At 38.6% G+C, this 27,970-nt stretch overlaps 1 protein-coding gene across 3 annotated transcripts in view; it reads left to right on the top strand.

Annotated features, from left to right (window-relative positions):
- ODAD2 (outer dynein arm docking complex subunit 2) overlaps positions 1–27,970 on the top strand; it is a 178,349-nt gene that overhangs the window by 25,685 nt on the left and 124,694 nt on the right. For all 3 annotated transcript variants that reach the window (XM_043564861.1, XM_043564862.1, XM_043564863.1), the window contains 5 exons: positions 1,453–1,655; positions 2,991–3,089; positions 7,339–7,483; positions 26,056–26,202; positions 26,594–26,803. In XM_043564861.1, the coding sequence (XP_043420796.1) occupies positions 1,453–1,655; positions 2,991–3,089; positions 7,339–7,483; positions 26,056–26,202; positions 26,594–26,803 (804 nt within the window). The remainder of the gene's footprint in view (positions 1–1,452; positions 1,656–2,990; positions 3,090–7,338; positions 7,484–26,055; positions 26,203–26,593; positions 26,804–27,970) is intronic.

Below are 27,970 nucleotides of genomic sequence, written 5' to 3'. Positions count from 1 at the left end.
CCCTCCCACCCCCCATCAACCCTCAGTTTGTTCTCAGTTTTTAACAGTCTCTTATGCTTTGGCTCTCTCCCATTCTAAGTTCTTTTTTTTTTTTTTTCCTTCCCCTCCCCCATGGGTTCCTGTTAAGTTTCTCAGGATCCACATAAGAGTGAGACCATATGGTATCTGTCTTTCTCTGTATGGCTTATTTCACTTAGCATCACACTCTCCAGTTCCATCCACGTTGCTACAAAAGGCCATATTTCATTTTTTCTCATTGCCATGTAATATTCCATTGTGTATATAACCCACAATTTCTTTATCCATTCATCAGTTGATGGACATTTAGGCTCTTTCCATAATTTGGCTATTGTTGAGAGTGCTGCTATGAACATTGGGGTACAAGTGGCCCTATGCATCAGTGCTCCTGTATCCCTTGGATAAATTCCTAGCAGTGCTATTGCTGGGTCATAGAAAAATGTTGTTTTAATTCCTTCTGTCTTCCCTGGTTGCTTTTGAGAAATCTGTTATTATTTTAATTGTTTTTCTCTTATAAGTAAAATACTGTTTCTCTCTCAACTGCTGTTAAGAATTTCCTTGTCTTTAGTTTGTGAAGTTTGATTATTATGTGTCTTGGCATGGATTTCTTTGAGTTTTTCTTGAGTTTGTTTAGTGTTTTTTCAACTTTTTGAATCTTAGATTTATGTCTTTTTCTAACTTAGGGAAAATTCAAGTCATGTTAGAATACATTTTTAGTCTGACCCTCTTCCTCCTCTTTTTCTGTTATTCTGAGGACATGAATTTTGGAATTTTTGTTTTGGTCTCACAGATCTTGAAGCTCTATTCATTTTTGTTTCCAATCAATTTTCTCTTTGTTATTCAGATTGGGTAATTTCTGTTGTTCTATCTTCAACTTCATGGATTAGTCATAATACCCCTCCAATTGTCTCTGTTTAGAATTTTGATTTGGCAGTTCCTTGGATTTTTTTTTTTTTTTTTTTGGACTTTAAAGGTATCATTCTCTTTTCTTCTGGCTTGCACTGTTTCTGATAGGTCTCTTTTAATTGTTGTGTTTCTCCCTCTGTCTGTCATGTGACTTTTGTCTCTGGCTCCCTGCAAGATATTCTCTTTATCTGTAGTTTCAGCAATTTGTACATGATGTGTCCCAGTCACTATAGCATTTGAGTTTACATTTTTCTGACAGTGGCGAGGAGTGAGTAGGTCAAATGCAGCTATTGGATCTGTGTGTGCTACAGCAGGGGGTGAGTTTAGGAACATCCATTACTATCAGCCTACCTCTGTTAGAGACCTCAGTCCTGAAGTGGCCCTCATCCAATGTGTGCCACTAAGCAACACAAGTTAGATGCATCAGAGACTTCCTTTAGTGAAGTTACCACCAGTGTTAATTTTCAGATAGCACTAGATAATTCAGAAATGATATCATTATAAAAATTATTATTTTTTTAAATAAAGGAGAAGAGATTCAGCGACAAAAAGGAAAAGAAAGAACCAACTAATGAGCCACCTGAGAAGGAAGAAGCAGCCCCCGTTCAGAAAGCTATTACTGGTTCAGGCAAGAGAACACTGGAGAAGAACCAAATTAATTTTGGGAAGAGTCAAATGACCAAGAGATTAGAGCCAAGTTTAAGCTGGAAGGCTACCGTTCGTTTCAAAGAGTATGTGGAAATTTGTGTGATGGGTTTTCTGATACATCCTCAGTAACCACATTTGCCTAGTTTTTCACATAAGTTTATGTCATAGCAGGAAAGTACTAGAGTAGATATTTACATTCCCTCCGTAATGCAAGTGGATCCCTCCCTACTCCTCTTCATATACCAAGTAGAAGGATTTGATGTGAATAGGGTTTACAGGTGGGCACCGGAAGGGAAGGGAAGGGAAGAACACAATTCACTCAGTAAGTCAGGGAAAATAGCGCATGAAAAAGATGAGAAAACACATGGAGACATCTCAGGAGCAATGTAAACATAGTTGTAGGGACCTGATTAAGTAAGTGCTAGGAGCATTTAGGATGACTAAAATTATGTGGAAATCAGGGAAATCTTGATAGAGATAATGTCTTGTCATTAACAGAACTTTAAGTAAATATTATAGAAAGGCTAGTAAATATTAACAAGCCTAAGTAAAGTAGACACTGGTTTGTTGAATGTCTGAAATATACAAAACTAGTTCCATTTTGGGCCATCTATAAATAGGTGCCAGAGTACAGATTAAGGACCAGCCTTATGTAAATATCAGAGCAGTCAGAAGTGTCTAGAGCACTTTTTAAATTAGCAAATAGGCTTACAAGTTTCATGTCACCTGATTGGGCAGGGATTCTGAGGACCACTGGGCGATTGCATTTTGCCTACAAACCCAAAGAGCAGACGGAAGGAGTCCTGTGGAAAGAGGAGACACTCTTGCTCCTCTAATTCTCAATTGTGAGGTGTTTGGTCTTTGTGACTGTTTTGAGTCTGAAAATGACAAATACATGGGCTGCTCTGTTACCTGGAAGGTGAATTTTTAAAAAACTGCGTTGCCCACATGCTTACGTTTTTCAGTCAGGAAATTACCTAACAACAATTTAGTGAAAACTCACTATGTGCCAAGGACTGTGCTCAACTGGGAATACCTGGAAAACCAGATATGGGCCCTGCTGTAGTGCTGGGTGTGGAAGATCAGAAAAGAGGCAGCTTTCAGCCAGGGCAGTAGCCACTGCTAATAGAAGGCAGAGAGGGCAGGGCCACCACAGTGATGGCAGCCTGTTCCTAGCACCTGGTCCTCACGAAAGACATAGTGGACCACATGCTCCTCCACTACATAAAGTACATGGCTGTGCCTGAGAGACAGAAGGGACATCTCAGGTGTCAGATGAGGCTGGAACTCATAGCCGTTTTCTGTATTAGGAGAACATCACTTGGGTGCATAAAAGTGATGGAATATTTGTATGTATTTCTATTTTTAATTTCCAATTAATCCACATAAATTAATTTGAAAAGTTTATGTGTTTTTAGGTACAGAAGCTTACTAAGAGACCCCCAAGAGGAGAAACACAGAAGAAGATCTGAAAGGTCAGGGCCACCTGTTAAACCCGGAAGAGCGCAGTCAGTTCGGTATGTGTCTATTAACATGAGCTATTCTCCCACCACCCTCTTTGTTTGTTTGTTTGATTTATTTGAGAGAGAAAGAAAGATGGGGCTTGACGAGGGAGGAGCAGAGAGAGAGAGGGAGAGAGAAGATCCCGAGCAGGCTCCGCACTGTCAGTGCAGAACCCGACATGGGACTTGAACTCACGAACCATGAGATGATGACCTGAGCCCAAACCAAGAGTCGGACACTTAACCACCTGAACCACTCAGGTCCTTCTCCAGTTTCTTTTGATGCAAGTTTATATTGTTGACTGAGACTTCTCTTTACTAATGTAAGGATTGAGTGCTATATAGTTTATAGGGCTATAACGCTACAAAGCAGTGCTTTCTGCACTGCTTTAGCTCTGAGCTGTGCACAAAAGTTTTTGATATGTTGTATTTTCATTTTCATTCAGTTCAATGTGTTTTTTTGTGTTCTGTTTGTTTGTTTGTTTTGTTTTGTTGTAATTTCCTTTGAGATTCTCTTCTTTGAGCCAAGAGCATTATTTTGTTTCCAGGCACTTGGGAGATTCTCCTGTTCTGTTTCTGTTACTGATGTTTTAGTTTGATTCCACTGTGGTTAGTGATCATACTCTGTATAATTTCAATGCTTTTAAATTTGTTGAGGTTCTGGTGGTCAAGTTATCTTGGTATAAGTTCTTTGGGTGCTTAAAAGAATGTGTAACCTGCTGCTGTTGGGTGGAGTGTTCCATAAATGTGGAATAAATAATGTTTATTTGGTGTTGTTGATTTCTTCTATATCCTAGCTTATTTTCAGTCTAGTTCCATAAATTGATGAGAGAGAAGTATTGAAGTCTCCAACTATAATTGCAATTTTTCTGTTTCTCCTTTTAGTTCTGTTTTTGCTTTATGTATTTTGCAGTTCTGTTGCTTGGAAATACATATTTAGGATTACCATGACTCCATCTTTATGTAATTTCCTCTGTGTCCCTGGTCGGTTTTGCTCTGTTTTGTTTTGTTTTGTTTTGTTTTCCTTTTTTGATGTCTACTTAATCTGATATTATATAGCCATTTCTGCTTTCTTTTGATTGTTTGCATGGTGTATTTTTCTTCCTTTTCTTTCAAACTAACTATAACATATCATTATATTTGAAATTAGTTCCTTGTAGATGGCATTTGGTTGGTTCCCTTTTTTTTTTCTTTTTTGTCCATTAAGTTAAACTCTGTCTTTTAAGGGATATTTAGATCATTTACCTTTAATGTCATTATTATGTTAGGGCTTAAGTTTGTCATGATGTATATTTTTTTCTGTTTGTTCTTTTTGATTTTTATTTTCTTGGTTTTCTTTCTCTCCCTCCATTCTCTCTGAATCCCCCCCACCCCGTTTCATAAAAGTCTTTTTTAATTTATTCCATTTTGAAGCATGGTAAGAGAATGAGTAATTTTTAAACTGTAATAATTTTTAAGACTTTTTGAGTCTTAATTGTTGGATTAATTCTTCTTAATTCTTCCGGGTCTTATTTAAATCTTATGTTTTAGCAGGCCTCTGATACCACATTGGCGGGATAAGGTGTGTGGTGCCTCCTCAGATTAGAAAAGGAATTGCAGGGTTCAAGTGGGCCCTCACTTGACACCTGGTGGGGGGGGGGGGTTGGTGCAGGTGAGGGGATCCTCATTATTTATGAGTGGTAGTGGAAGTTCAAGCTCTGCCTAGGCCTCTATGGATACCAGCTTGTCTGTGAAAGGCACGGGCCTTTTATTACATTGACATTGGGGTTTGGGATCAGTGGAAGTCCTGACTCCCTTTTAGGCCTTCTCTAACAGCACCCAGCATGGGGATTAGGGAGCTTTGCTGTAGCCTGATAAAGTTCTCGGTTTGGCCATTGCTAGCAGAAGTGGGGATAGGGCACAGTGTTTTCTGTGGTGTTGACAAGAATAAATCATTTGTTGCCTAAAAGTTTTATGTTGTGTTAAGCTATTCCTTTTCTGTTCCTCTGACGAGAAAGAGCAGGCTTTCCTTAGGTGCTTGTTTTTAAATTTATTTCTGAGAGAGAGAGAGAGAGAGAGAGAGAGAGAGAGAGAATGAGCAGGTGATGGACAGAGATAGAGGGAGACACAGAATCCAAAGCAGGCTCCAGGCTCTGAGCTGTCAGAGCAGAGCCTGACACGGGGCTTGAACCCACGAGTTGTGAAGTCATGACCTGAGCTGAAGTCGGATGCGTAACCAACTGAGCCACCCAGGCGCCCCCTCCTTAGGTGCTTTTCTCCTCTGTACCCACTGGTATTTCCACACCACTGTCTTCTCTAGTACCCTGTCTGGGATATGTGAGACAAAAAGAAATCCAAGGAACTCCTCACTGTGTTGCTTCTTAGGTCTCCAGATCCCTAGATAGTCTTTCTTCTCCATTCTCCATTCTTCTCCATTCTACAAACAGAGTTCTCTCAGGTTTGTTTTACATATGATATCCAGGATTTTTATGTACTTAGTGGGAGGAATAAGGAAAGGTATATCTACTTCATCTTTACTGAAATGGATGTTTGCCCTAAAGCATTTCAATTTTAAATCAAATTTTAGTGAGTCCGAGAACTCCAGAGTAATAGATAAGGGTAAAGGGGTAGTGTATCCAAGCAACAACCATTAGTCAGCGATAAAAATGAGAACTTCTCTATCTCTTCTTGTTTAAGTGGGTACAATGATGTGGTAGAGAAGTATTTCTTATGGTCGAGTTCATAGCTCAATGAAACATTGAGGTTTGCTTCTTTTTACCTCCTGAATGTAAATGTACCCCAGCTGCTGTGGGACAGGACAGAACAGGAAGGGAATCTCATAAAATGGGGAAAGCCATATAAAGTTATATGTCAAAGGATTCATCACTGGAAAAAGAGAACAACTTTCCTTTGGGATATTGATTTTTTTTTGACATGATTTGAGAGTGATTGGGTAAATCACCTGCTCTTAACTCCAGGAGTTTGTTAAGCTAAAACATTTAGAGATTCCCGAAAGAATATAGGTTTATTTAGTATATGTTTATGTCTGGGACCTTTGAGTTAAATTTACCTTGGTTCTTAAGTCAGCCTTGTCTACCATATTTTGCTCTGTAACCAACCTAGGTGTCTGGACATTTGTTAGACGAGAGAATACATTAAACTAAAACTCAGCTCATGCGACTTGTTGAATTGGAACAGAAGCTTCAGTTCAGGATTTCATTCCACTGTGGCCCAGAGAACAACTCTCTGCACCACAACACCTTTGAGAAATTAAAAGAATTATAGAATCTTAAAAATTAATAAAACTTGAAAGTTACTACTACTATGAAATTACTAGTAGTGTGCTTTCTACTGTGCTTCAAAACAGGTGAGAAAAGACATTTATAGAAGAGAGCACATGAGGGTTGGAGGGAAGAGAGGATAGAGATAAACAGAAAATGAGAATTAGATGTGGTCATGAAAGCTTGAGTGAACTAGCTGGTGACCATGACCTTGATGTTAAGTTGGAAGCTTCTAGAGCAGTGAGGAAAAAGTGTACTTTCTTCCATAAGGGAGACACTGTCCCTGTGAGGCGTTTGCAGCACTGCCCGATTAAACTTCCCATGATAATAGAAATGGTTTATATCTGAGCTACCTGGTATAGTAGTCACCAGCCACGTGTGATTGTTGAGTGCTTGAAATGTGGCTTCTACAACTGAAGAACTAATTTTTTTTCAATTTTTTTTAACGTTTATTTTTTGAGAGAGAGAGAGACAGAGCATGAGCCGGGGAGGGGCAGAGAGAGAGAGAGAGAGAGAGAGAGACAGAATCCAAAGCAGGCTCCAGGCTCTGAGCAGTCAGCACTGAGCCTGATGTGGGGCTGGAACTCACAAACCATGAGATAATGGACCTGAGCTGAAGGACGCTTAACCAACTGAGTCACCCAGGCACCCCTGAAGAACTAAATTTTTAATTGTATTCTATTTCAATTCAATAAAGACATTTAAATAAATATAAACATATAAATAACCACAAGTTATTTAAATACTATGACTGGTGGCTATCTTTTTGTACAGCACAGCCATAGGACATATACTAATTCCCTGTTCATTTCTATTTTCTTAAAACAGCACGCAATTATTCATCTCCTCACTTAGATCTTAACAAAGATCAAGAACTGAGAAGGTGTTAGGTCTTCTAGAACTCGTTGCTTAAGTTCGTATTGCTGAAATAGTAACGATTATAACCAATTCCATGTTGTAGCATAAACATATTTATGTTATGTGGTGGTTGTTATTGTTCTTAGTAAGAGTACTGAGAAGATTGAGGAAATCGTTAGTGAGAGCTCCTCAGAGAGTGAGGAAGATGAAGAACCACTTGATCGTCAGGAAGCAAATGCAGATTTGCCATCAGAATATTGGCAAATTCAGAAGCTGGTGAAATATTTAAAGGTAAGACAGACCTTTTGTATTGTGTTTACAATGATTATTTTAATTCCTTTCCCAAAAAGGTATATTCTGCTTCCACATTTATTGTATGTTTCTTTCAAATAAGGGTAGTAAAAATCCCTGTTATTATTTAAGTGTGCACAGGGGAAGGTCTTACTACCCTGAGGATAGTAAGGTTACTTCTCACGGAGCAGCCAGGCTGCCTGGTACCAGCCCTCTCCCCTGGGCCACAGTAACCAGCAGGTATTGACTTGCCATCCTTTTACAATTTGTGGTATGGTGTGGTGGCAAGAGCATGGAGTTTTGAAGTTGTACTACAAATAAATTTTAGGCCGTGTCACTTAGCAGTGTGGCTTTTGGTTATAGTTTTGAGCCTTATTTTTCTTAACCCATGGAATAAAATTAATACCTGTCCTGTAAGATAACTTTAGCATTGGAAATACATATTTGAAAGATGCAGCATAGTGTTTGGTACATTGTAGTTGCTTAAAATATGTATTGGTCCATTTCCATTACTCTCAACATATGTGAAAACGTGTTACATAATAATGGTCTATATAATGTATTTAAGACTTGGATGGGGGCAGGGCAAGACAAATGGTTTGCCAAAACCCAGATGAATGTTAATAGATCGTTGATATTGATAGTGTCTAGGTAGGCCATGTCTAAAGCTGTAGTTCAGAAGCACTTGTAAAAATAACATTTTTACTTAGGTCTTAGTTTCCTCTAGCTTCCTAGGTCTTTGATCAGATGAACCAAGGGCATTTGCCAGTGGCTTTGCATATGTAAAGGTGTGTATGTGACTCCCAAAGTACTTAAGGATACTTTCCTGGTGCCTTTGAGGTCCTTCCAAGCTGACAGGTAAGATAGTTTATGTGAACATTTTTGTGAATTCGACAAAAGTCTTCTGCATGGACACAAGATTGTAGCTGAAAAAGTTCTTTTTGCAAGAAAAATATGCCCCTTTTCTTAGCATGGCCCCAGCTGCAATTCCCTGCATTTCTCAGAAAAAAAATTTCTATGTTTTCCTGAATCCTGAATCCCAAGAAAACTTAGTCAAGAAATTGGGAAATTGGGAAAAAGTATTCTAATTCTCCATTGCAACATAGATTTCAATGGCCAAACTGGAATCTGGGCAAGCAGATGAAATTTTCATCATTAAAAAAGGATATGAGCTTCTGTGAAGCAAACCTTAATGCTCACCTTGGCTATGCTTTTGAAGGCCTCCTAACAATTTGACCAATGTCAATGCAAAATGCAAGATGCATTTGACCAATGTCAATGCAAAATGCATTGCAAAATGAAGAATTTTGTGTGTATTTGTCATGAAACAAAAATCAAGACTATTGGAATAGACAGTTAATGCTTTGTTTTAAAACTTAATTTAAGAATAATATCTTATAAATAGTAAATATTTTTATATCATCTTTCAATATTTAAAATGACTTCCATTTGGCATTTATTTGTGGTAATATCTCCCTCTTTTAGTGTTATCAGCTATCAGGTGGAGATCATTTTTACATGTTACTGCAATAGATGTACTTTTTTTTTTAATGTTTATTTAGTTAATTTTTGAGAGGGGGGAGGGGCAGCAAAAGAGGGAGAGAGAGAATCCCAAGCACAGAGCCCAATGTGGGGCTTAATCTCACAAACCGTGAGATCGAACCTGAACTGAAACCAAGAGTCGACGCTTAATTGACTGAGCCACCCAGGCACCCCTGGTTTGGGTATTTTTTTTAACAGAAAAACCTCTGAAAATTTTAGTATCTCTATCACAAAAAGTGACTTACTGTTTATTATTATGGAAATTCTTCACCATTATGGTCGTCATTAATACCTAAAAACATATAAGTAAAATTTGGGGAAAAAACATGGAATAACTTACTATTTTAAGAATTCCACAGAATTGGGAGGGAATTCTGATTTCTTATTCTCTGATCTTGAATATTCATGTCTCTGTCGGGAATTTAGAAACCCTATCTGGAGCACAGGCTGGAGTTCAAACTCCATGGTCGTGCACAACCCCTTGGCAGGTGTCTTTGTACACAAACCATGCAGTCAACACAGTGGCCCCACTGAGCACACATAGCACCAACGTCCAGACTCAGGAGACCTTCCTGATCCTTTACTGAACCATGGATCTTCCCATGATCTCTCCTGTCTTCATAAAGCACATGTCACTCTGGGGGAAAAATGGCATCAGAGAACTTTGCCACCCCACACTTAAGTAGCTTGAGCCAGTTGGACATTGTGGCTTGGACATACCTTTTTGGAAGGAGATTGGAAGAGCCCTGGTGTTTTTCCAAAGAATTCTTTTCTATTAACTTTATTTCCTTAGTCAAAGGAAATAAAGACTCAACAGGGAAGACGCATGGATGGACCAGGAGGCAGACTAACAGAGCAGTCTTCCATGTTGGAAAGACTTTAATGGAGTCGGTGTTCTACTAACTCAGTAGCCTTGAGGGAGTTGGCTAACCTCTCTAAACTTCAGTTTTCTCATCGGTCAAGATGGCAAAAGAAATGTTCTCATGTTTTAGTATTATTATGAATATTAAGTGAAATCTAACATATGTAAAGTGCTTAACAGAAAGTACTCGATACTTGTTAGCATTAATAATGATTTCTATTACATATTATTACTGTAGACAACATATGGTATGGAATCTTCTTGACTTGCACAGCTGGCCCTTCAATTTTTGCTTCACATTTTCTAGCAACCAATAAAAGGGAGGAAATGCAGTGAGTTAATACAGTGAGGGAAATACTCTTACCATCATAAGGTAAAAATGGCCCAGTTGCCAATGTGTGTAACTGATCCTGGTACTAAGAGCAGAAAGAATTTTCTCTCTGAGGGCTTAATGGAGCAGACAGTGAGTGTGGTAGTGAATGACATCCTTAATAATAAGCTCCCAGTGAACATGGCAATGAGAGTTTCTCATAATAGCCTGACTATTGAATAACTATCTTGAGTTTTTCAACTATTTAGGATAAGTCTATATAATATTAGGCCAGAAAGGGATGCACTGTTTCTGTCCCAGAACAGCTAAGGAAAACATGTATTGATGAAGTGCTACTTAAGCTTGCACAAGTTATTCATCAATAAATCATGTGCAAATGTGATACTTTTGGCCAGACAGTAAATTGCTGGGAATTATTATAGTTCCCACAGGTAGATATTCTTAACATAGCCAGCAAAAGAAAAAGTGTATCTACAAGTGGCTTTGGGCTTTTTGACACAGATAAATGTTTTATATGGGGACACAAAAGGATATTAAATGTCCAAGAAATTCAAAATTGAATGTCTCTAGATAATCTCAAAATAAATACACCTGACATTTTAATTTGCAAAATTATGCCTTAAATGTAGACTTACACTAGCAGAGAAATGTTAATGTTGAACCGACTTTCTACTTACCATTTTCCAAGTGATTGCTGAAAAAATTCGAAGAGCTCATTAATACCCAAACAGGTCAATGAACTATAGCTTGTTATTTATCCAGAGCTATGAGCTCAGATCTTGGCATGTAAGTAAAGGGAGTTTGTATTTAATTATTTGGCTTTGACATACATTCATTTCAACTTACAAGTTTTATGTATGTATATATTCTTTTAATCTGGATTTTTAGAACACAATTTAATTTTTAAACTAATGAAGACTTTGCATTTTTACTCACCAACCTTCCAACTTCTCCCCTCCCCCCACACACAGAACTGATGACTCTATGCCCTAATTCTAAATGAAGCAATAAACCACCTCTTCAGCTTCCTTAGTGAGAAACACTTACATTCTGCCTTGTTATCTTTATTGTTCAGCTTGTCTGTCACGTCAGTTACTTGAATGGAAAGACCGAATTAAACTCATTGCTGTGTCTTGCAGGGTGCCTAGCCAGTGAGCACAGGCTTGCCTCTCCAGCCCTCCGCTTAGAAAGTGTGATGGGGAGAGAATGAGGTTCCCAAGGGGCTGGGCTGTGCCGTGCTGTTCTTCACACTCAGCTCCTTGAGAGCAGTTTTTCCTTCTTCTGAGCCAGAGCTGTTCCTCCTGCTGTTCACGTCTTTCCCACCTTCCCTTACTTTCCTCTCTCCTCCTTTTCCTGCTCCCTTTCTCCTTGTAGATATGCTATTTTATTGCTGTATTTGCTAGCTTTATATGGATATTATTTTCTCCCCTGGCCAGGGCTGCTTTAAAATCTTGCAATAAAATGTTTCGCTTTGGATCTATTCCAGTGACTGGGAAGATGGTTCAAGTGTATGTCCCACAGTAATCTGTAAAGGTAGTGTGAAAATAATTCTGCAAAGATACAGAAGCTTTACCCATTACTAAGTCAGTTATATGGAGAACCCCTTTGTGCAATAGGAGGAGAGTTGCTGAATTTTATTTTGTTTGGAAATGTGGATTTATTAGTCACAAGTATTAAATGTTATAAATTAATACAAACAGGTTCTCTTCAGTAAAGTGAGATAAAATATTGAAAGGTTGTTACCATAAGTAGATCTGCATTTCATACACCTTAGTGTAAGTATCATTAAACTAAAGACTGAATTTCTGGACACAGGGTTGCAAGCCTACGAAATCCATTTTCTATGTGGATTGAAGGAGGTCTGGGTCTGGAACTCAATACTACACGATAAGTAAATCCAAGCGAAAACTGAGGAGACTATAGAGTGATGCCAAGAATGTGGTTGGTCAGATTTTAGGTAGTTGGAAAGGATTTCAGAGGCTGGGTCTTAGAATCATGCTTTATCTCCTCCATAGGCATTTCCTTGTCACTTGAGGATAAGATGTCAGTGTTGTCCTGGCATCAGCTCCAGGCTCAGATGGGGGATTATTAGCAAGCAGGTTTGTAGACATCTGCCCCTCCTCTGATGTGCTTCATTCAGCTGGTCTTATTCCTGAAGAATCTAGGGTTAATCCCCAGGGCCATTTCCCCAGTTGTGACTCCTCCCTGCAGGATGCCTCTTTCTACACCTGGGATTTTGATCAGAGTCCAGCCAGGGGACCAGGATGATGAAAGCAATGCTTTAGAAAGCATTGTCCAGCAGCAGGTGGTGTGTAGAATGAATCGGAGTGGGAAGAGGCAGAAGGCCAGTGACAAGGGGGCTTCGAATAGGATAATGTCCTTGGAGGCAGCAAAGAAATGGATGGGAAAGAAAGCAGGCCAGTTTATGAGGAGGCTTTGGTTGGGGCAGATGAAGTTTGAAGAGAGTGAAATACCCAACAGAAACTCCTATACCGTAGTTGGAAATAAAGGACTGGAGCTCTCAATATTCATTAGAAATTGAACTGCTTCAGGAGCCCAGGCAATGAATGAATGTGTGGGGCATGTGGGCTGGGTTTGGTTTTTTTTATTCATGATCAAATAGGACCTCTTAATAGCTAATCAGAAAGCAGCTGCCTCCCACTCAAGTTAGTACAACCAAGGCAATATTTTTAGATCAAAATTCCAATGCTACGCTGACAGTCTTTCCATAAATGTTAGTTTGCCATCTTACAAACAGATTGCTTCATTGGCCTTTTTAAAAAAAATACTTAAGGAAAGTAACATTTTATTTGGTAATTTTACACAATCAGCTAGTAGGGAAAAAAAACTAATTAAAGAAAGATGAATAGGAAAGTTTGAAGTAAAAAGAGAAAAAGGTTTATTTTTAAAGTAAGTTTCCTTCCAAATTGAAAACTCCTACACACGCAAACCATAAGGCGCTAGCTATGAAATCAGGGAATGATGGGCTTTTTAATCTAAATTCATAAATGTGGTATCATTCTTGCATCTGAGACCATGCGATCATTGTTCCTGAGTCCCAGGGGATGGTGACGTTATCTGAACATGTGTCACTCCATGGAGAATGGCTCTCATCGGCTGCTGAGTGGCAGCTTATGATCACAGCTGGGCATCACCTCACATTTATCCTCTCCCTACCTCCCCCCCCCCCACCATGTGTAGGTGAGGGGTAGTTCCTAATTTATTTATCGTATGTGATCAAATTCACAAAACACTGGTGTTGATTTCACCTTTCCTGTGAGCTGGGGGTCTTGCTTGTTATTCTTCTGTTATGTATTCACAAATTCATATTTGTCAGACCATGAAAGGTGAAGGTACTTGGTGGCTCCCCCAGCTTAGCAGTGACCAGGACCCTACTTCACAGTAACTTCTCAAAGAATCACCTCAGAAATTCCACAAGCTTTCCCAAGAGACACTCCAGGCTCCGTCCTTGGCATGTTTTAGATTTCCACTCTGGAAGGGAATTTGCTCCAGAGACATTTTGAAATTTTCAAAACCTTTGTTAAAGAATACTTTTGTGGCATTCAATTCCTTAATCGTCTTTCATGAACTGATTAAACACACACACACACACGCACACACACACACACACACAACTACCTTAATTGGTTAACAAGTTCTTCTAAGTGGTAATTGGGACTTATATGATTTTTCATTGCAGGAATTTGATGTACTTTGCAATCAATTACAGTTAATTAAATTCCTTTCCCATTACTCGGGTTTTGGGTATGGAGGGGTAGGTAGTGTGATCCTTGTTTCATTGGTGGAAAAGCTGAGAAATAGTTCACTCTGGCCCACACAGAAGGCAAGGCGGCTGTGGGCCAGGCTGGCGCCCAGGCCTCTATCTTTATTGCCCGTTGCCTGGTTATTCTGTCCTTCTGTCAAGAAATTCAGGACCCAGAGGGCCTGCAGACCTTGCTGTTGTATGTTCGTATTTTCTCTCCCTTGGTTTTCTTCATTTAAGTAAGAGACTAATTAAACAGAGCATTTCTTAACAAAGGAATTCAATGTTCATTTCTGGAAGGCGGTATGAGAGTGTGCTCTTTTGCTAGGTTTTACTTAAAGAGATGGAGAAGACTGTGATAGTATGGTGTTATTCATGCTCAACAGAATCTTTCAAAAATAGAAGTAATGTTCACTGTTTATGTATGCAAATAAAAGCCAGTAAGAAAGGAAAATTACTACCACCTTCCTGAGAAATGGTCTTTAAGTTAATACATATGGTGTTATATTGATGTGGGTTAACTTTAAAAAAAAGTCTCCATGACATTAAGCGTAGGAGTTTTGTGCTTTAAAAAACAAACAAACAGGGGCGCCTGGGTGGCGCAGTCGGTTAAGCGTCCGACTTCAGCCAGGTCACCATCTCGCGGTCCGGGAGTTCGAGCCCAGCGTCAGGCTCTGGGCTGATGGCTCAGAGCCTGGAGCCTGTTTCCGATTCTGTGTCTCCCTCTCTCTCTGCCCCTCCCCCGTTCATGGTCTGTCTCTCTCTCTGTCCCCAAAATAAATAAACGTTGAAAAAAAAATTAAAAAAAAAAAACAACAAACAAACAAACCCCCACTATCTGTTAGAAATTATGAATATTTTATTTAAATTTTTTAAAATGTTTATATGAGAGAGAAGGGGGGGGGCAAAGCATGAGTGGGTGAGAGGCAGAGAGAGAAGGAGACACAGAATCTGAAGCAGGCTCCAGGCTCTGAGCTGTCAGCACAGAGCCCAATGTGGGGCTTGAACCCATGAACCATGGGATCATGACCTGAGCCAGAGTCGGATGCTTAACCAACTGAGCCACCCAGGCACCAGAAATTACAAATATTTTAAATTGCATCATCTAAAAAAATCCCTAGTTAGCAGAGTTTGCATTATGTTTTCTTAAATAATGCAGCGTAAGACAACACAATTTAAGTATTTGGGTTGAGATGTGTGTTAACTTGTATGTTTATATATTGCCCACAAAAAATTTATCCCTTTTTATTTTTATTATAAAGAAGGCGATGAAAATAATGGAGAGGCTCCCATTTCCACAGAGGAATCTGTACTCCACAAATAAACTAATAACCTTAGTTATAGTTTTTGAGCTATAAATTATTTTTGCCTCTTGACTATCATAAACAAGAGTGGAGAAGGGCAAAGATAATTGGATAAGTATGATAATATAATGCTACTAAATCATAATAGTTTATACCACCATTAGGTAGCATTCATTATATAACCACATCAACTTAACTGCTGAAAAACGACAATATTAAAAATCTCCAGGGAGGTCTTTTAAGCCCTATCTCATTCATTCATTCATTCATGCATTCATTCATAAATGGATACTGTAAGCTCACCCAGCTAGACCGTAATTATATATTACACATTGCCCATCTAGCTATTCGTAAGATTTTTGATTGGAAAGAATTTTGCCATATAAGTTTTATGTGATGTTCTGTTTAGTTTTATGTAATCTGGAAATGTGATAGACCTTTGGGGGGAATGTGTTGCCTGATGTATTTGCAGCAACACTATTTTTTGTTCCTCAAGTACACTTTCCCCCAAATTGATTTGAGAGGCTAAATAAATTGGAGGAAAGTAGTGTTGCCTAGTTCCCAGTTTATATAATGCCCTAGACAGCTTTACCTTTTTTTTTTTAACATTTATTTATTTTTGAGAGACAGAGACAGAGCATGAGCAGGGTAGGGGCAGAGAGAGAGGGAGACACAGAATCTGAAGCAGGCTCCAGGCTCTGAGCTGTCAGCACAGAGCCCAATGCGGGGCTCGAACCCACAAACCACGAGATCATGACCTGAACCAAAGTCGGATGCTTAACTGACTGAGCCACCCAGGTGCCCCTAGACTGCTTTGATTTTTATTCTAAAACCACATAGTCGTGTCCTATTATAGAAGTTTGCACACGGAAGAATTTATAAATGTAAGGGTTAAGGAGTAAAAGGTACCAGATTTGGTATAAGTGATCTTTCATTTTGCATGTATACACTTCTGTTGTACTCATTTTTAGAAATTGCATATTTGTAGGAGAAACATTAAAGCCCAGGTCCATTTTGGTCCACTAGCCTTTGCTCTTCCCACTGGCAAGGGCTGCACCCCTTTACCCACCCTTGCTCTCTGGTAGGTGTGGCCTCCTGATATTTCTGTGACACATATGGCTGAAGCCTGTGTTCCTCTTCTAGTCCTTCCTTATCTCCCTTCGGTACTTAAAGTGCTAAAATCTTATGGGGGCTCCTGGGTGGCCCAGTCAGTTGAACATCTCACTCTTGGTTTTGGCTCAGGACATGATCTCACGGTCGTGGGATTGAGCCCTGAATCAGGCTCTGTGCTGTTGACATAGAGCCCACTTGGGATTCTCTCTCTCCCTCTCTCTCTGCCCCTCCCCTGCTAGTGCTCTCTCTTTCTCAAAATAAATAAACATTAAAAAATAATATTAAAATCTTATAAAAATAATCCATTAACACATAACCTTGGTGAATATTTAAGCCATGCCAAAGAATAAAAGGGAAAGACCTTTTCCAGACGTTTCACATATATATATATATATACACACACACACACATACATGTGTATATATATATATATATATATACGTACACACACATATATAATTTTTATACACAAAATGAAGTCATACTATATTGCTCTATATTTTGCTTTTTATATTTCGTGTTTTCTTGGTGATCTTCCATATCTGCCACAGTCCTTTTAATTACCATATAGCATCTTATTATATGTATGTGTCAATAATTTACATACCAGCTCCCTTACTGATAACTTTTTCCCTTGTCCCCCATGTCAATTTTTATTATTACAGTGTTGCTGAAACAAATATTTTTACGTATTCTTGGGATATGTATACTGTTTCTGTAGGATAGAGTCTTTTTGATGTGGAATTGCTTGGGTCAAAGACTATGTACATTTAAAATTTCAATAGTTCTAAGGTGGAGGTGTTGTTCAATGGGTATAAAATTCTAGTTTCACAAAATGAAAAAGCTCTAGAGAGCCCTACGACATAGTGCTGATAGTTAACAATACTGTATTGTGCATTTAAAAAAATGTAAAAGAGTATTTGATCCTATGGTAAGTGTTAATGCCACAAAAAGGGAGGAGGCATAAGAAAACTTTTGGAGGTGATGGATGTGTCTGTTACCTTGATTGTGGTGATGGCTTCACGGGTGTATGCATATGCCCAAACTCATGAAATTGTGTACGTTAAACATGTACAGTGTTTTTGCATATGATTTCCTCCTCAATAAAGCTATTTTAAACAAGAAAGAATATATGCCCAGGAAAGTTTGAGAGGTACTACACTGAAATTTTTTAAATTTCAAGAGAAGTAATAAATCAACCAAGCTTGGATTATATGAAAAAGTTTTTGATAGTTCCTGACACAAAGCAAATGTCAATTTACACTCAATTAGTAATATGCCAAACAGAATGAAATCAGCCAGGCTCCTAAAAAAACAAAACAAAACAAGGGCCCTGATGCCCAGGTACCATTCATGGAGGTTTTAAACAGATTGTTCTGAAGTGGGGTCTAGGCATCGATTGTCTTTAAAATCTTTACAGGGTATTAAAATAGTTTACCTAAAAATAATATTCATTGGTACAAATTCTCACTAATCTACAGTCTCTTTTTATGTTTTATTTTGGCCAATTCTAATCGGGATGGGAGAATGTATGTTGTGTGAATTTGCATATTCCTGATCACTAATGAGGTTGGTAAATATTTTCATGAGTCTAAACGCAATTGGATTAGATACCTTGCCTATTTTCCTGTGGTTGTCTTTTGATTATTAATGAAAATTAGTCCTTTGTTATATTATTTGTGAATATTTTCTCTCTGTCATGTCTTTTTATCTGCTCTTTTGTTTGGAAACTTTAAAATTGTACATTAATAAATATTTTGACTGTTTCTTTCCTGACTTAAGAGTTTTGTGTCTTAGGAGCTGGGAAGGTTTTTCTGAAGCCATTCCAAGAGAACAGAATTTTTTTCTATTTCCTTCTGATAGTTTTATAGCTTAAAAAAATGTTCAGATCTTGATCCCAACTGGATTTCACTTTATGTATAGTGTGCGGTAGGGATCTAATTTTTTTTTCTTTGATGGATTGTCAGTTGTATCAACACAGATTATTGGTTCATCTACTCTTTCTTCTAATGATCTGACATGCTGTCTTTATTGAATAGTCATCTCATATGTGAGAATTTGTTTCTGGGTCTTTCACTATTACATTGAGTTATTTGGATGCGCCCATGCCAGTTCCATGCTATTTTAATTACTGTAACTTTCATATATTTTAATATTTGATTGGCCAGAGAGTTTTCTTAAAAATTTTAAAACTACTTCTTGCATATTTTTCATTCCAGATCATTTTTAGAAAAACTGAAAATCAAGTTTAAAAAATCTTAAAAATGCTGTTGGGGATTTTGGTTGGTCTACATGAATGTACAAATTACTTTTGGATAAATTGCAATTTTTTTCAAGTTTTTATTTAAATTTCGGTTAATGACAGTGTAATATTAGTTTCAGGTGTAGAACTTAGTGATGCAACACATATACAACACGTGATGCTCATCACAAGTGCCCTCCTTAATTCTCATCACCAATTAATCCATCTAACCCCCCCACCCCCTCTGGTAGCCATTAGTTTGATCTCTGTAGTTAAGAGTCTGTTTCTTGGTTTTCCTCTCTTTTTTACTCTCTATGTTCATTTGTTTTGTTTCTTAAATCCCACATATGAGTGAAATCATATGGTATTTGTTTTTCTCTGATTTATTTCACTTAGCAAAATACTCTCTAGCTTCATCCACATCATTGCAAATGGCAAGATTTCATTCTTTTTGATGGCTGAGTAACATTCCATAGTGTGTGTGTGTGTGTGTGTGTGTATACACACACACACACACACACACACACACACACACACACACACATACCACATCTTCTTTATCCATTCATCAGTTGATGGACATTTGGGCTCTTTCCATAATTTGGGTATTGTTGATAATGCTGCTATAAACTTCAGGGTGCATATATCCCTTTGAATTAGTGTTTTTATATCCTTTGGGTAAATACCTAGTAGTGCAATTGCTGGCTCGTAAGGTAGTCTATTTTTAACTTTTTGAGGAGCCTCCATACTGTTTTGCACAGTGGCTGCACCAGTTTGCATTGCCTCCAAGAGTGCAAGAATGTTCCCCATTCTCCATATCCTTGCCAACACCTCTTGTTTCCTGTGTTGTTAATTTTAGCCATTTTGACAGGTGTGAGGTAATGTCTCATTGTAATTTTGATTTGTATTTCCCCGATGCTGAGTGATTTTGAGCATCTTTTCATGTGTCTATTGGCCATCTATATGTCTTCTTTGGAGAAATATCTGTTCGTATTTTCTGTCCATTTTTAAATTAGGTTGTTTGTTTTCTGGGTGTTGAGTTTATACATTCTTTATATATTTTGGACAGATACTAACCCTTTATCAGATATGTCATTTGTAAAAATCTTCTTCCATTCAGTAGGTTACCTTTTAGTTTGGTTGATTGTTTTCTTCACTGTGCAGAAACTTTTTTGTTTTAATTAAGTCCCTGTTTTATTTTTGCTTTTATTTCCTTTGCCTCAGGAGATCTCTCTAGTAAGTAACTGTTACAGCCAATGTCAAAGAGGTTACTACCTATGTTATCCTCTAGGATTTTAATGGTTTTCTGTCTCACATCCAGGTCTGTCATCTATTTTGAATTTATTTTTGTGTCTGGTGTAAAAATGTGGTCCAGTTTCATTTTTTTACATTTAGTTCTCCAGTTTTCCCAATACCATTTGTTGAAGAGACTGTGTTTTTTCCATTGGATATTCTTTCCTGCTTTGTCAAAGATTAATTAACCATATAGTTGCGGGTTTGCAGTTTTTAGTAAAATTGAGTTATCCTATTCAGGAACATAGTATGGCCATTCATTTATTTTTAAATTTTTGTGAATTGTATTAAAACTTAATAGCTTCTTTTCCATATATTTTCAACATATTTCTTGTGAAATTTACTCCTAGATATTTTTGTTATTATTATTTTGCTAATACTAGCATGGGAATATTTAAAAGTTTTTTTTATTTTTTATTTTTATTTTTTATTTTTTTATTTACTTTTTATTTTTTAATATAATTTATTGTCAAATTGGTTTCCATACAATAACCCAGTGCTCATCCCAACAGTTGACCTCCTTAATGCCCATCACCCACTTTCCCCTCTCCCTCACCTCCATCAACCCTCAGTTTGTTTTCAGTATTTAAGAGTTTCTTATCGTTTGCCTCCCTCCCTCTCTGTAACTTTTTTTTTCCCCTTCCCCTCCTCCATGGTCTTCTGTTAAGTTTCTCAGGATCCACATATGAGTGAAAACGTATGGTATCTGTCTTTCTCTGCCTGACTTATTTCACTTAGCATAATACCAAGGGATATAGGAATGCTGATGCTAGGGGCACATGTACCCCAGTGTTTATAGCAGCACTTTCAACAATAGCCAAATTATGGAAAGAGCCTAAATGTGCATCAACTGACAAATGGATACAATTTAAAAAATTTGTAATGTTTATTTATTTTTGAGAGTGAGAGAGAGCACAAGCGGGGGAGGGGCAGAGAGCGAGGAGGACATAGAATCCAAAGTAGGCTCCAGGCTCCGAGCTGTCAGCACAGAGCCCGACATGGGGCTTGAACCCATGAACTGAGAGATCATGACCTGAGCCAAAGTCAGAGGCTTCACCGACTAAGCCACCCAGGCGCCCCTTCATGGGAACATTTTTCAAATTACACATTTTGATTTGTTATTCTTAGTGTATGAGGAGTTACTAATTTTTGAATGCTGCCCTTATATCTGGTCACTCTACTGAGCTATTTTTATTAATTATCATAATTATTCAGTGTATTCTTCTGAATCTTTTTAGGAATGCAGTTATATTTGCTACAGATTTTTCCTCACTGCAGTGACTAGGGCATTCCAGCAGATTGTCTATGTCTGTAAATGTTCCATGGGTATTTAAAAGGAATGCGTAGGGAATGCTTGTATTGTTCCTTACCCATTCCTAATAAAAATTCTCAGCAAGCTTGTAATATAAAAATCTGAGTCTAATTTCTTTTTTCTTCTGGAACAGTATTTTCTTATTTTCTTTCTTGGAGATCTCTTGAGTCTCCTCTCTTGAGTCTCAGGTTTATGAGTGCTGAATCATCAGGATAAAATAGGTTTGCAAATAAACAGAAAGCAAAGCAATATACTTTACTACCTTGACTTAACATAGTCATATGCCACTCTCTTTGAGCATTGAGTTTTTCCCGTTCCTGAGGCTGGGAGATGAGAGTATATGTAGGCCAACCTCTGTGCCGGATGCCAGGCCCTCTGTCATCATTAATAAACAGTCACTGGCAGAGGTTCACTTTTCTTGCTCTCTGAGCAGCATGTTCGGAGGCAAAAATGCCGAGAACATTGAAAGCCAGCTGGATAGCCGTGTGATGGCTGTGTCACCTCACTGGGTCTCATCCACTGCCCCTTGATTGCAGACAGTGGGGAACAGAAGAGGAGCCTCCACTCCTGATTGTGCCTCTGCCTGCCTTCTCTTCCGGTCGTCATGTGGGGCTCGGACAGTAAGCTCCAAATGGTGGCCCTGTGAGCATGGAGCCCATCAGAGTTTCGTCTACTAGTTTTATAGTCTCCTTTTCTGAGCCAATTTATTTGAAGTCTTTATGACACATGATGAGTCACCTTGAGCTCTCCATCCCGGTTAGCTCTTCTCTGGAGAGCTGCTCTCCACGTGTCCCACTTGCCCTGTCTAGCCAGGGGCCTCTTCAGCCAGAATGATCTAAAAATGTACTCAGCTCATGTTGGTCCTCTCTGCCTTCCCTAAAACAATAACCCTTGAATATTTCCTATCAGTCTTAGAGTAATGATTAAAATATTCAGCCTGGCCTATGGGTCCAGGAGGTGCCTTTGCCCACCTAGTTTTTCAGCTCATCTTGGACCATCTACCACCCACTCTCTGGGTCTCAGCCACACTGGCCTTCGTTAGGCCATGTTCCGCTTCTCCATCGACCTTTGCAAATACTGATTCCTCTGACTGGCGTGCCTTTCATCACTTCCCTCCTCCTTCACCAGGGAAGGTCTCCCACTCTGTCCACACTTCAATCCAGACATACATTCCTCAGGGAAACCTCCCCTGTTGTCCCCGCCCAGTCAGAGTCCTTGACTGCAAGTTTGCATAGCACTTCTTCAAGTTTTCGTTTATTTGAATGGGCTTCAGAAATTAAAATCTTCTCTACTACATTTGATGAGCTCCACGAGGCAAAGACCATGTCTGTTTTTGTTTACTAGGATGTCTCTAATGCCTGGCCTCGAACTTGGTGAAAAGTAAGTGTGCAAATTTTTTGAATGCAAGAATAAAAAAATGACCAGAGATAGCTTGCCCCCTAATCTAGTCTCGAATACATTCTTCATCTCAACTCAGTAAATGTTTATTTCTCTGTTATCAGCAGTAAGGGGGTTGGAGGTAGATATTACCCTATAGACCAGATAAGGTAATACTACTTTATTTCAAAAGTTCTATTTAAAACCATGAGAAACATTATTTAGAAACGTGTCCTCTATTGATCTTGTCCTTCCAAAAGAAATTTTGAGAAAAACGAGGGAAAGCAACATTCATTCAACTTTTGCCTGTTTGAAATGTGATTGTAACAAGGAACAAATGCTTCCTGGTCATAGAAAGGAACACGAGCCACAAAGTATCGGAAGGCACACTGAGCCTGGAGATGTCTGAGGAGAAGCAGGGGCGGGAAGACAACCAGCAAAAGACTTGCCTTAATTTAAGAAGTGGAAAAGCTTATTGGAAGCATTCTTCAAAACCCTTCAGAAGCTAGTAAAATAATATTTTACTATGTTTTCTCCAGCTCTTAAAACTTCACAAATGCAAATACGTGATAAAATGTGAAAATAAGTATTGGCAACTAATTACATTCTCCGGGGAGATTTAATTGAAAAACAAGCATATTTGCACTGCTTCTCCTTAGTAAGATGTTTATGGCATCTGGTCAAAGTAGAACAAACATTTGAAAATCCTTTGACATAGCTGGTATTTAAAGAATAGCAATTGGCCAACATTTGCGGCTCTGTATGTTGAATATTTTGGCTCCTTTCCTCTGGTATTCATTCTGAAAGATTTATAATCCTTTGGGGAGTGTGGTCTACAAGAGTAGAACTGAATCCTGAAATGTGGAAAAACTAACTTTCCCTAATATAAAACTGTTCTAAAAAAATCTCTCAAGCCTATGAATATGTTTCCAGATTTTCAGAAAAAGCTGATGATTTACAGAATTTTTTTTTCTAGAAGGATCTAACTTCCTCATGATAAATGTAAATTTTCCATCCTTTGGCTTCACAATTGGCTTAGAGATAATTCATAAAAGTATAACATCTTACCTTTCTGGGTATCTGCTGAAATGACACGGCCCTTTAAAAATTTTATGTCACTGGTTACAATGTATATAATGAAATAAAGCACAAAAGGTAGGAATAATCTAGAAGAGAAAAAGTAAGAAACCTTGAAGTGACATAGGAAACAATGATTGTGCTGAATGTATAAGTAGGAAAATACTACCAAAGAAAACACAGTGCAAGAATAGCAGTCAAGAAGGTCCTTGATCACGCACAACTGAGAATGCTGGGACGGCACTTTCTCCTTCAGAGTCTGACGGGTGTGGGTGGACTCCCTTGGCTTGACTGAGGTATGACATGCTGTTTGACGTCTTCTTGCTTTCAAGCCATGCTGGGGTCTGAAGCCACTGCCTAAAGAACTCTATCTGAAGCTCTTGGTTTGCATTTGCAAACTTTTAATGTGGGAGCCCAGCTCTGTTCCTTCAGGTATCCATCCCAGGGGAGCTTTCTTTTTTTAGCCACTTAAATTCAACAAAAGAGCCTTTTAAAATTAATTTTCTCCCCCTCTCTCTCTGTCTCTTTTTTTTAATGCTTTTTTTCTGTAGTATTTTCTTTAATTATGGTTAGCATTTAGATTATTCTCTATGGTTTATGAAATACCTGGCTTCTGTTTTTAAGTGCTTGTGTGTGTGTGGGGGGGGGGTGTCCTGTGCCCCCAAACAAGGGAGATTATAAAACTGAAAGTAATAAATGAAGGATTTACTGCTTTATATTTCAAACCAACTGTAGGAAAATTGGTGGTGTTAAAATTTCTCTTGATATCAAGAAAAAGACATTAGGAGCTGTAAGAACAAAACTTACTATTTTAAATGTAAATAATAAAATGAAGGCTTTTGTCATTGTAAACTTGATCTTGAATATAGTGGACAGCCTGGATTACCCAGAAAGAAAATTAGTATGAAAAGCAGACAATGACAGTGATGTCAACACAGGATAGTGGTTCATAACATTTTTAGAGATGTAGAGGGAGTTTTCTGGAAGGGTAAGAGGAAAGGCTGAAGTCTCAACCTTTCCATCTTTTGGATGCTTAAGTTCTTATAGTTCTATTTCAGCTTCTTATTTTAAAAGTAATACATTTTACTGAATTCACAAGAGGTTTTACATATGTGATAGAAGGAGGGGCTTGGGCTGCTTGAATATAATTTCCATTTTTGTGCTAAGTGTATAGACTGTATCTCGTACATTTATATATAATAGATGTAGCAATATAAAGTAATAATTAGCAAATGAGAATAAACATAATTTGTAGGTATCTTTCCTCAAAAAGGAAAGAAAGGTTTATTTGAGGCCATTGGTACTATGTTTTGAAGTAGAGATCCAAAGCCATCTTTCATGAGCACACTTTACAAAAATGTCTATTCTTACCTCTGTTAGAAATATTGCTTTTGTTATTTGCTCTGTTAGAAATATTGCTCCTACAAACTATTTCAGCACTTATACTGGAACTCTTATTTACCACCTAGTCTTAATAGCGGGAGAAGTAATAGGTACTATGCTGTGTCCTTCAGATGATTTTCAAAGCATTAACGATAGTGGACATTGCCTAAGAATTCCTGCAGTGAATTCTGATGATAATTTCCTGGCAGGTTTGTTTCACTGATCAATCATTACTTTGTTGTTTAATATCCCAGATTGTTTTACCTTAAAGGAACAGTTCCCCACTACCCTTTACATTTGGTGATCAGCTAAGCAGACGTTGATTGCATGATTCTCTACGTTGGGCCAATATTTTGCCCATGATACTGAAGACTTCTTTTTTCCTCCTTCATCAACCCACTGAGTCATCTCCAGTTCTTAATGGAATTGCCTCCTCACTCCCCACCCCACAGCCCTTCCCCGACCTACCGCGGTCCCAGCATGACTGTTATACTGCTTCCCACAGGGTTTCCCTTTCTCCAGAAAGACTGTTCCAGACTGTTCCACATACATCTGTAAGAATAATTTTCAGGCACAGTTTGGATTGCACAGTACTCTATTCAAGAACTTATAGGGACTGCCTATTACCTCTACATAAAACTTACATTCCTCAGTCGATCTCTCAAGGCTTGCCCCTTGACTCTATTTAATGTACTAATACCGCCTAATGTCATAGCTGTTTAAAGCAGACAGACCACCTTTAAATGTTGACTCTTAATTGGAATAATGTTTTATGATACTCTGTAAAGCTTTTTCATGCTTCAGCTCTACATGATTCATTTAACAAATTATAACCCACTCAGAGAACTTAAAAAAATTTAACGTGCCGTGTAGGGGGAGACACATTTCCCAGTTCATGGATTCATAACCATTAAGTAAATTTCCATGGAAGCATGACCTTATTTAACCTTTCTATGGCATTGTGTCTTCATAGGGAGGAAATCAGACAGCTACAGTGATCGCACTGTGTTCAATGAAGGATTTCAACTTAGCGCAAGAGACCTGCCAGTTGGCAATCAGGGATGTTGGAGGCCTTGAAGTTTTAATAAATTTGCTTGATACAGATGAAGTCAAATGTAAAGTGAGTGGCTTACCTGCCATGGGTGACAAACCTTCTAAACAACTTCTCGTGCTTCTCTTTTTACCAATAGGTGCCTGCTACTTCTGCCAACTTCTTGTCTTTGTCTGCTCTTATCACTGATAACTTGCTCCTTGTACTGTTAGCTGCTCTTCGCATCTCTGCCTTTCTTCTTTATCTTCTGGTTCCTTTCCATCAGTATGTGCTTCTTAAATGATGAATGTTTGTTTACATAATTGAGGGACAATAAGGAACATGCGTGTAACACCCGGGAATAGAAAGTATTTCTTTAAAAAACTTCACTGGGGAAGGATTTTAAGTAGACTTGGAATTTTTAAAAAACTTGTGCTGGTTAAACACTTATTTTCACCTCTAACTACTTTTTCTCATTTAGATTGGTTCATTAAAAATCCTGAAGGAAATCAGTCATAATCCTCAAATCAGACGTAATATTGTTGACCTTGGGGGCTTACCAGTTATGGTTAATACACTTGATTCTCCACATAAGAGTCTGAAATGTTTGGCAGCTGAGACAATCGCAAATGTTGCCAAGTTTAGAAGAGCCCGACAGGCAGTGAGACGCTACGGGGGCATCACCAAACTGGTGAGTACTGCTCACATCGTCATCAGCTCACCCTCTGCCACTAAGATGTCAACTCTCTGCTGTCCTTCCCAAAGGAGATGTTGCCTTTGCTGAGTCTTTTTTTTTTTAATTTTTAAAATGTTTTTTTATTTTGAGAGAGAGAGAGGGAGAGAGAGAATCTCAGGCAGGCTCTACACTGTCAATGCACAGCCTGACACAGGGTTTGATCTCATGAACTGTGAGATCAAGACCTGAGCTGAAATCGAGTCAGATGCTTAACTGACTGAGCCATCCAGGTACCCAACCTTTGCTCAGTCTTGAAAAGCGAGTAGGTATTTGTCATGCAGACACACCTGGGAAAGGCAGTTCAGGAAGATGAAGCTGTGTTGCTAAAAGCCCAAAACTGGAAAACAACAGAGTATTTGGAAACCGCAAGTGGCTAATGTGGCTAGACCTAAGATGAGATGGGCTGGGTAGTAGGAGGTGAAAGTGAGGGACCATGGTGGTCACACAGGGCCTTATCCAAGAGCTGAAGAGTTTAGATTATTTATAGATACTAAGGGAATAACTGTTGGGGACATATATTTTCAAGCTGTCTGCTCTCTGTTCATCCCATTGTTTTAGAATGAAAAGCCATCTGGGGCTCCTGGGTGGCTCAGTCGGTTAAGCGTCCGACTTCGGCTCAGGTCACCATCTCACAGTTTGTGAGTTTGAGCCCCGCGTCGGGCTCTGTGCTGACAGCTCAGAGCCTGGAGCCTGTTTCAGATTCTGTGTCTCCCTCTCTCTGACCCTCCCCCGTTCATGCTCTGTCTCTCTCTGTCTCAAAAATAAATAAACGTTAAAAAAAAAATTAGAATGAAAAGCCATCTAAATGTCCTTCCTTGGGCTGTAACTAGTTAGGCCATGAGTATCCACTTGACTCAAGCCAGTCCCACAGATGTCTCTCCCAGGAATTTGGCATTAGGAATCAGAGACTCTACTTAGTCTGGACTACTCTTTACTAAACTCAAGATGGTGGTCATGATTATGTGGACATATCCATGGAATCTGGCCTGCAGAGAGAAGAATGAACTAGACACACACAGGGTAGAGATAACCCTGGGTGCCCTGGCTTCACTTCCTCTGGAGCACCCTTACTTATATAGATAAGCTACTGCTTATCTATATAAATTGCCTTTCCCTTAAAGT

The sequence above is a fragment of the Prionailurus bengalensis genome, chromosome B4, assembly GCF_016509475.1.
Source record: "Prionailurus bengalensis isolate Pbe53 chromosome B4, Fcat_Pben_1.1_paternal_pri, whole genome shotgun sequence".
NCBI classification, from domain to species: Eukaryota; Metazoa; Chordata; class Mammalia; order Carnivora; family Felidae; genus Prionailurus; species Prionailurus bengalensis.
The sequence above is the reverse complement of the archived record's forward strand: the minus strand, read 5'-3'. Positions and strand labels throughout refer to the sequence as shown.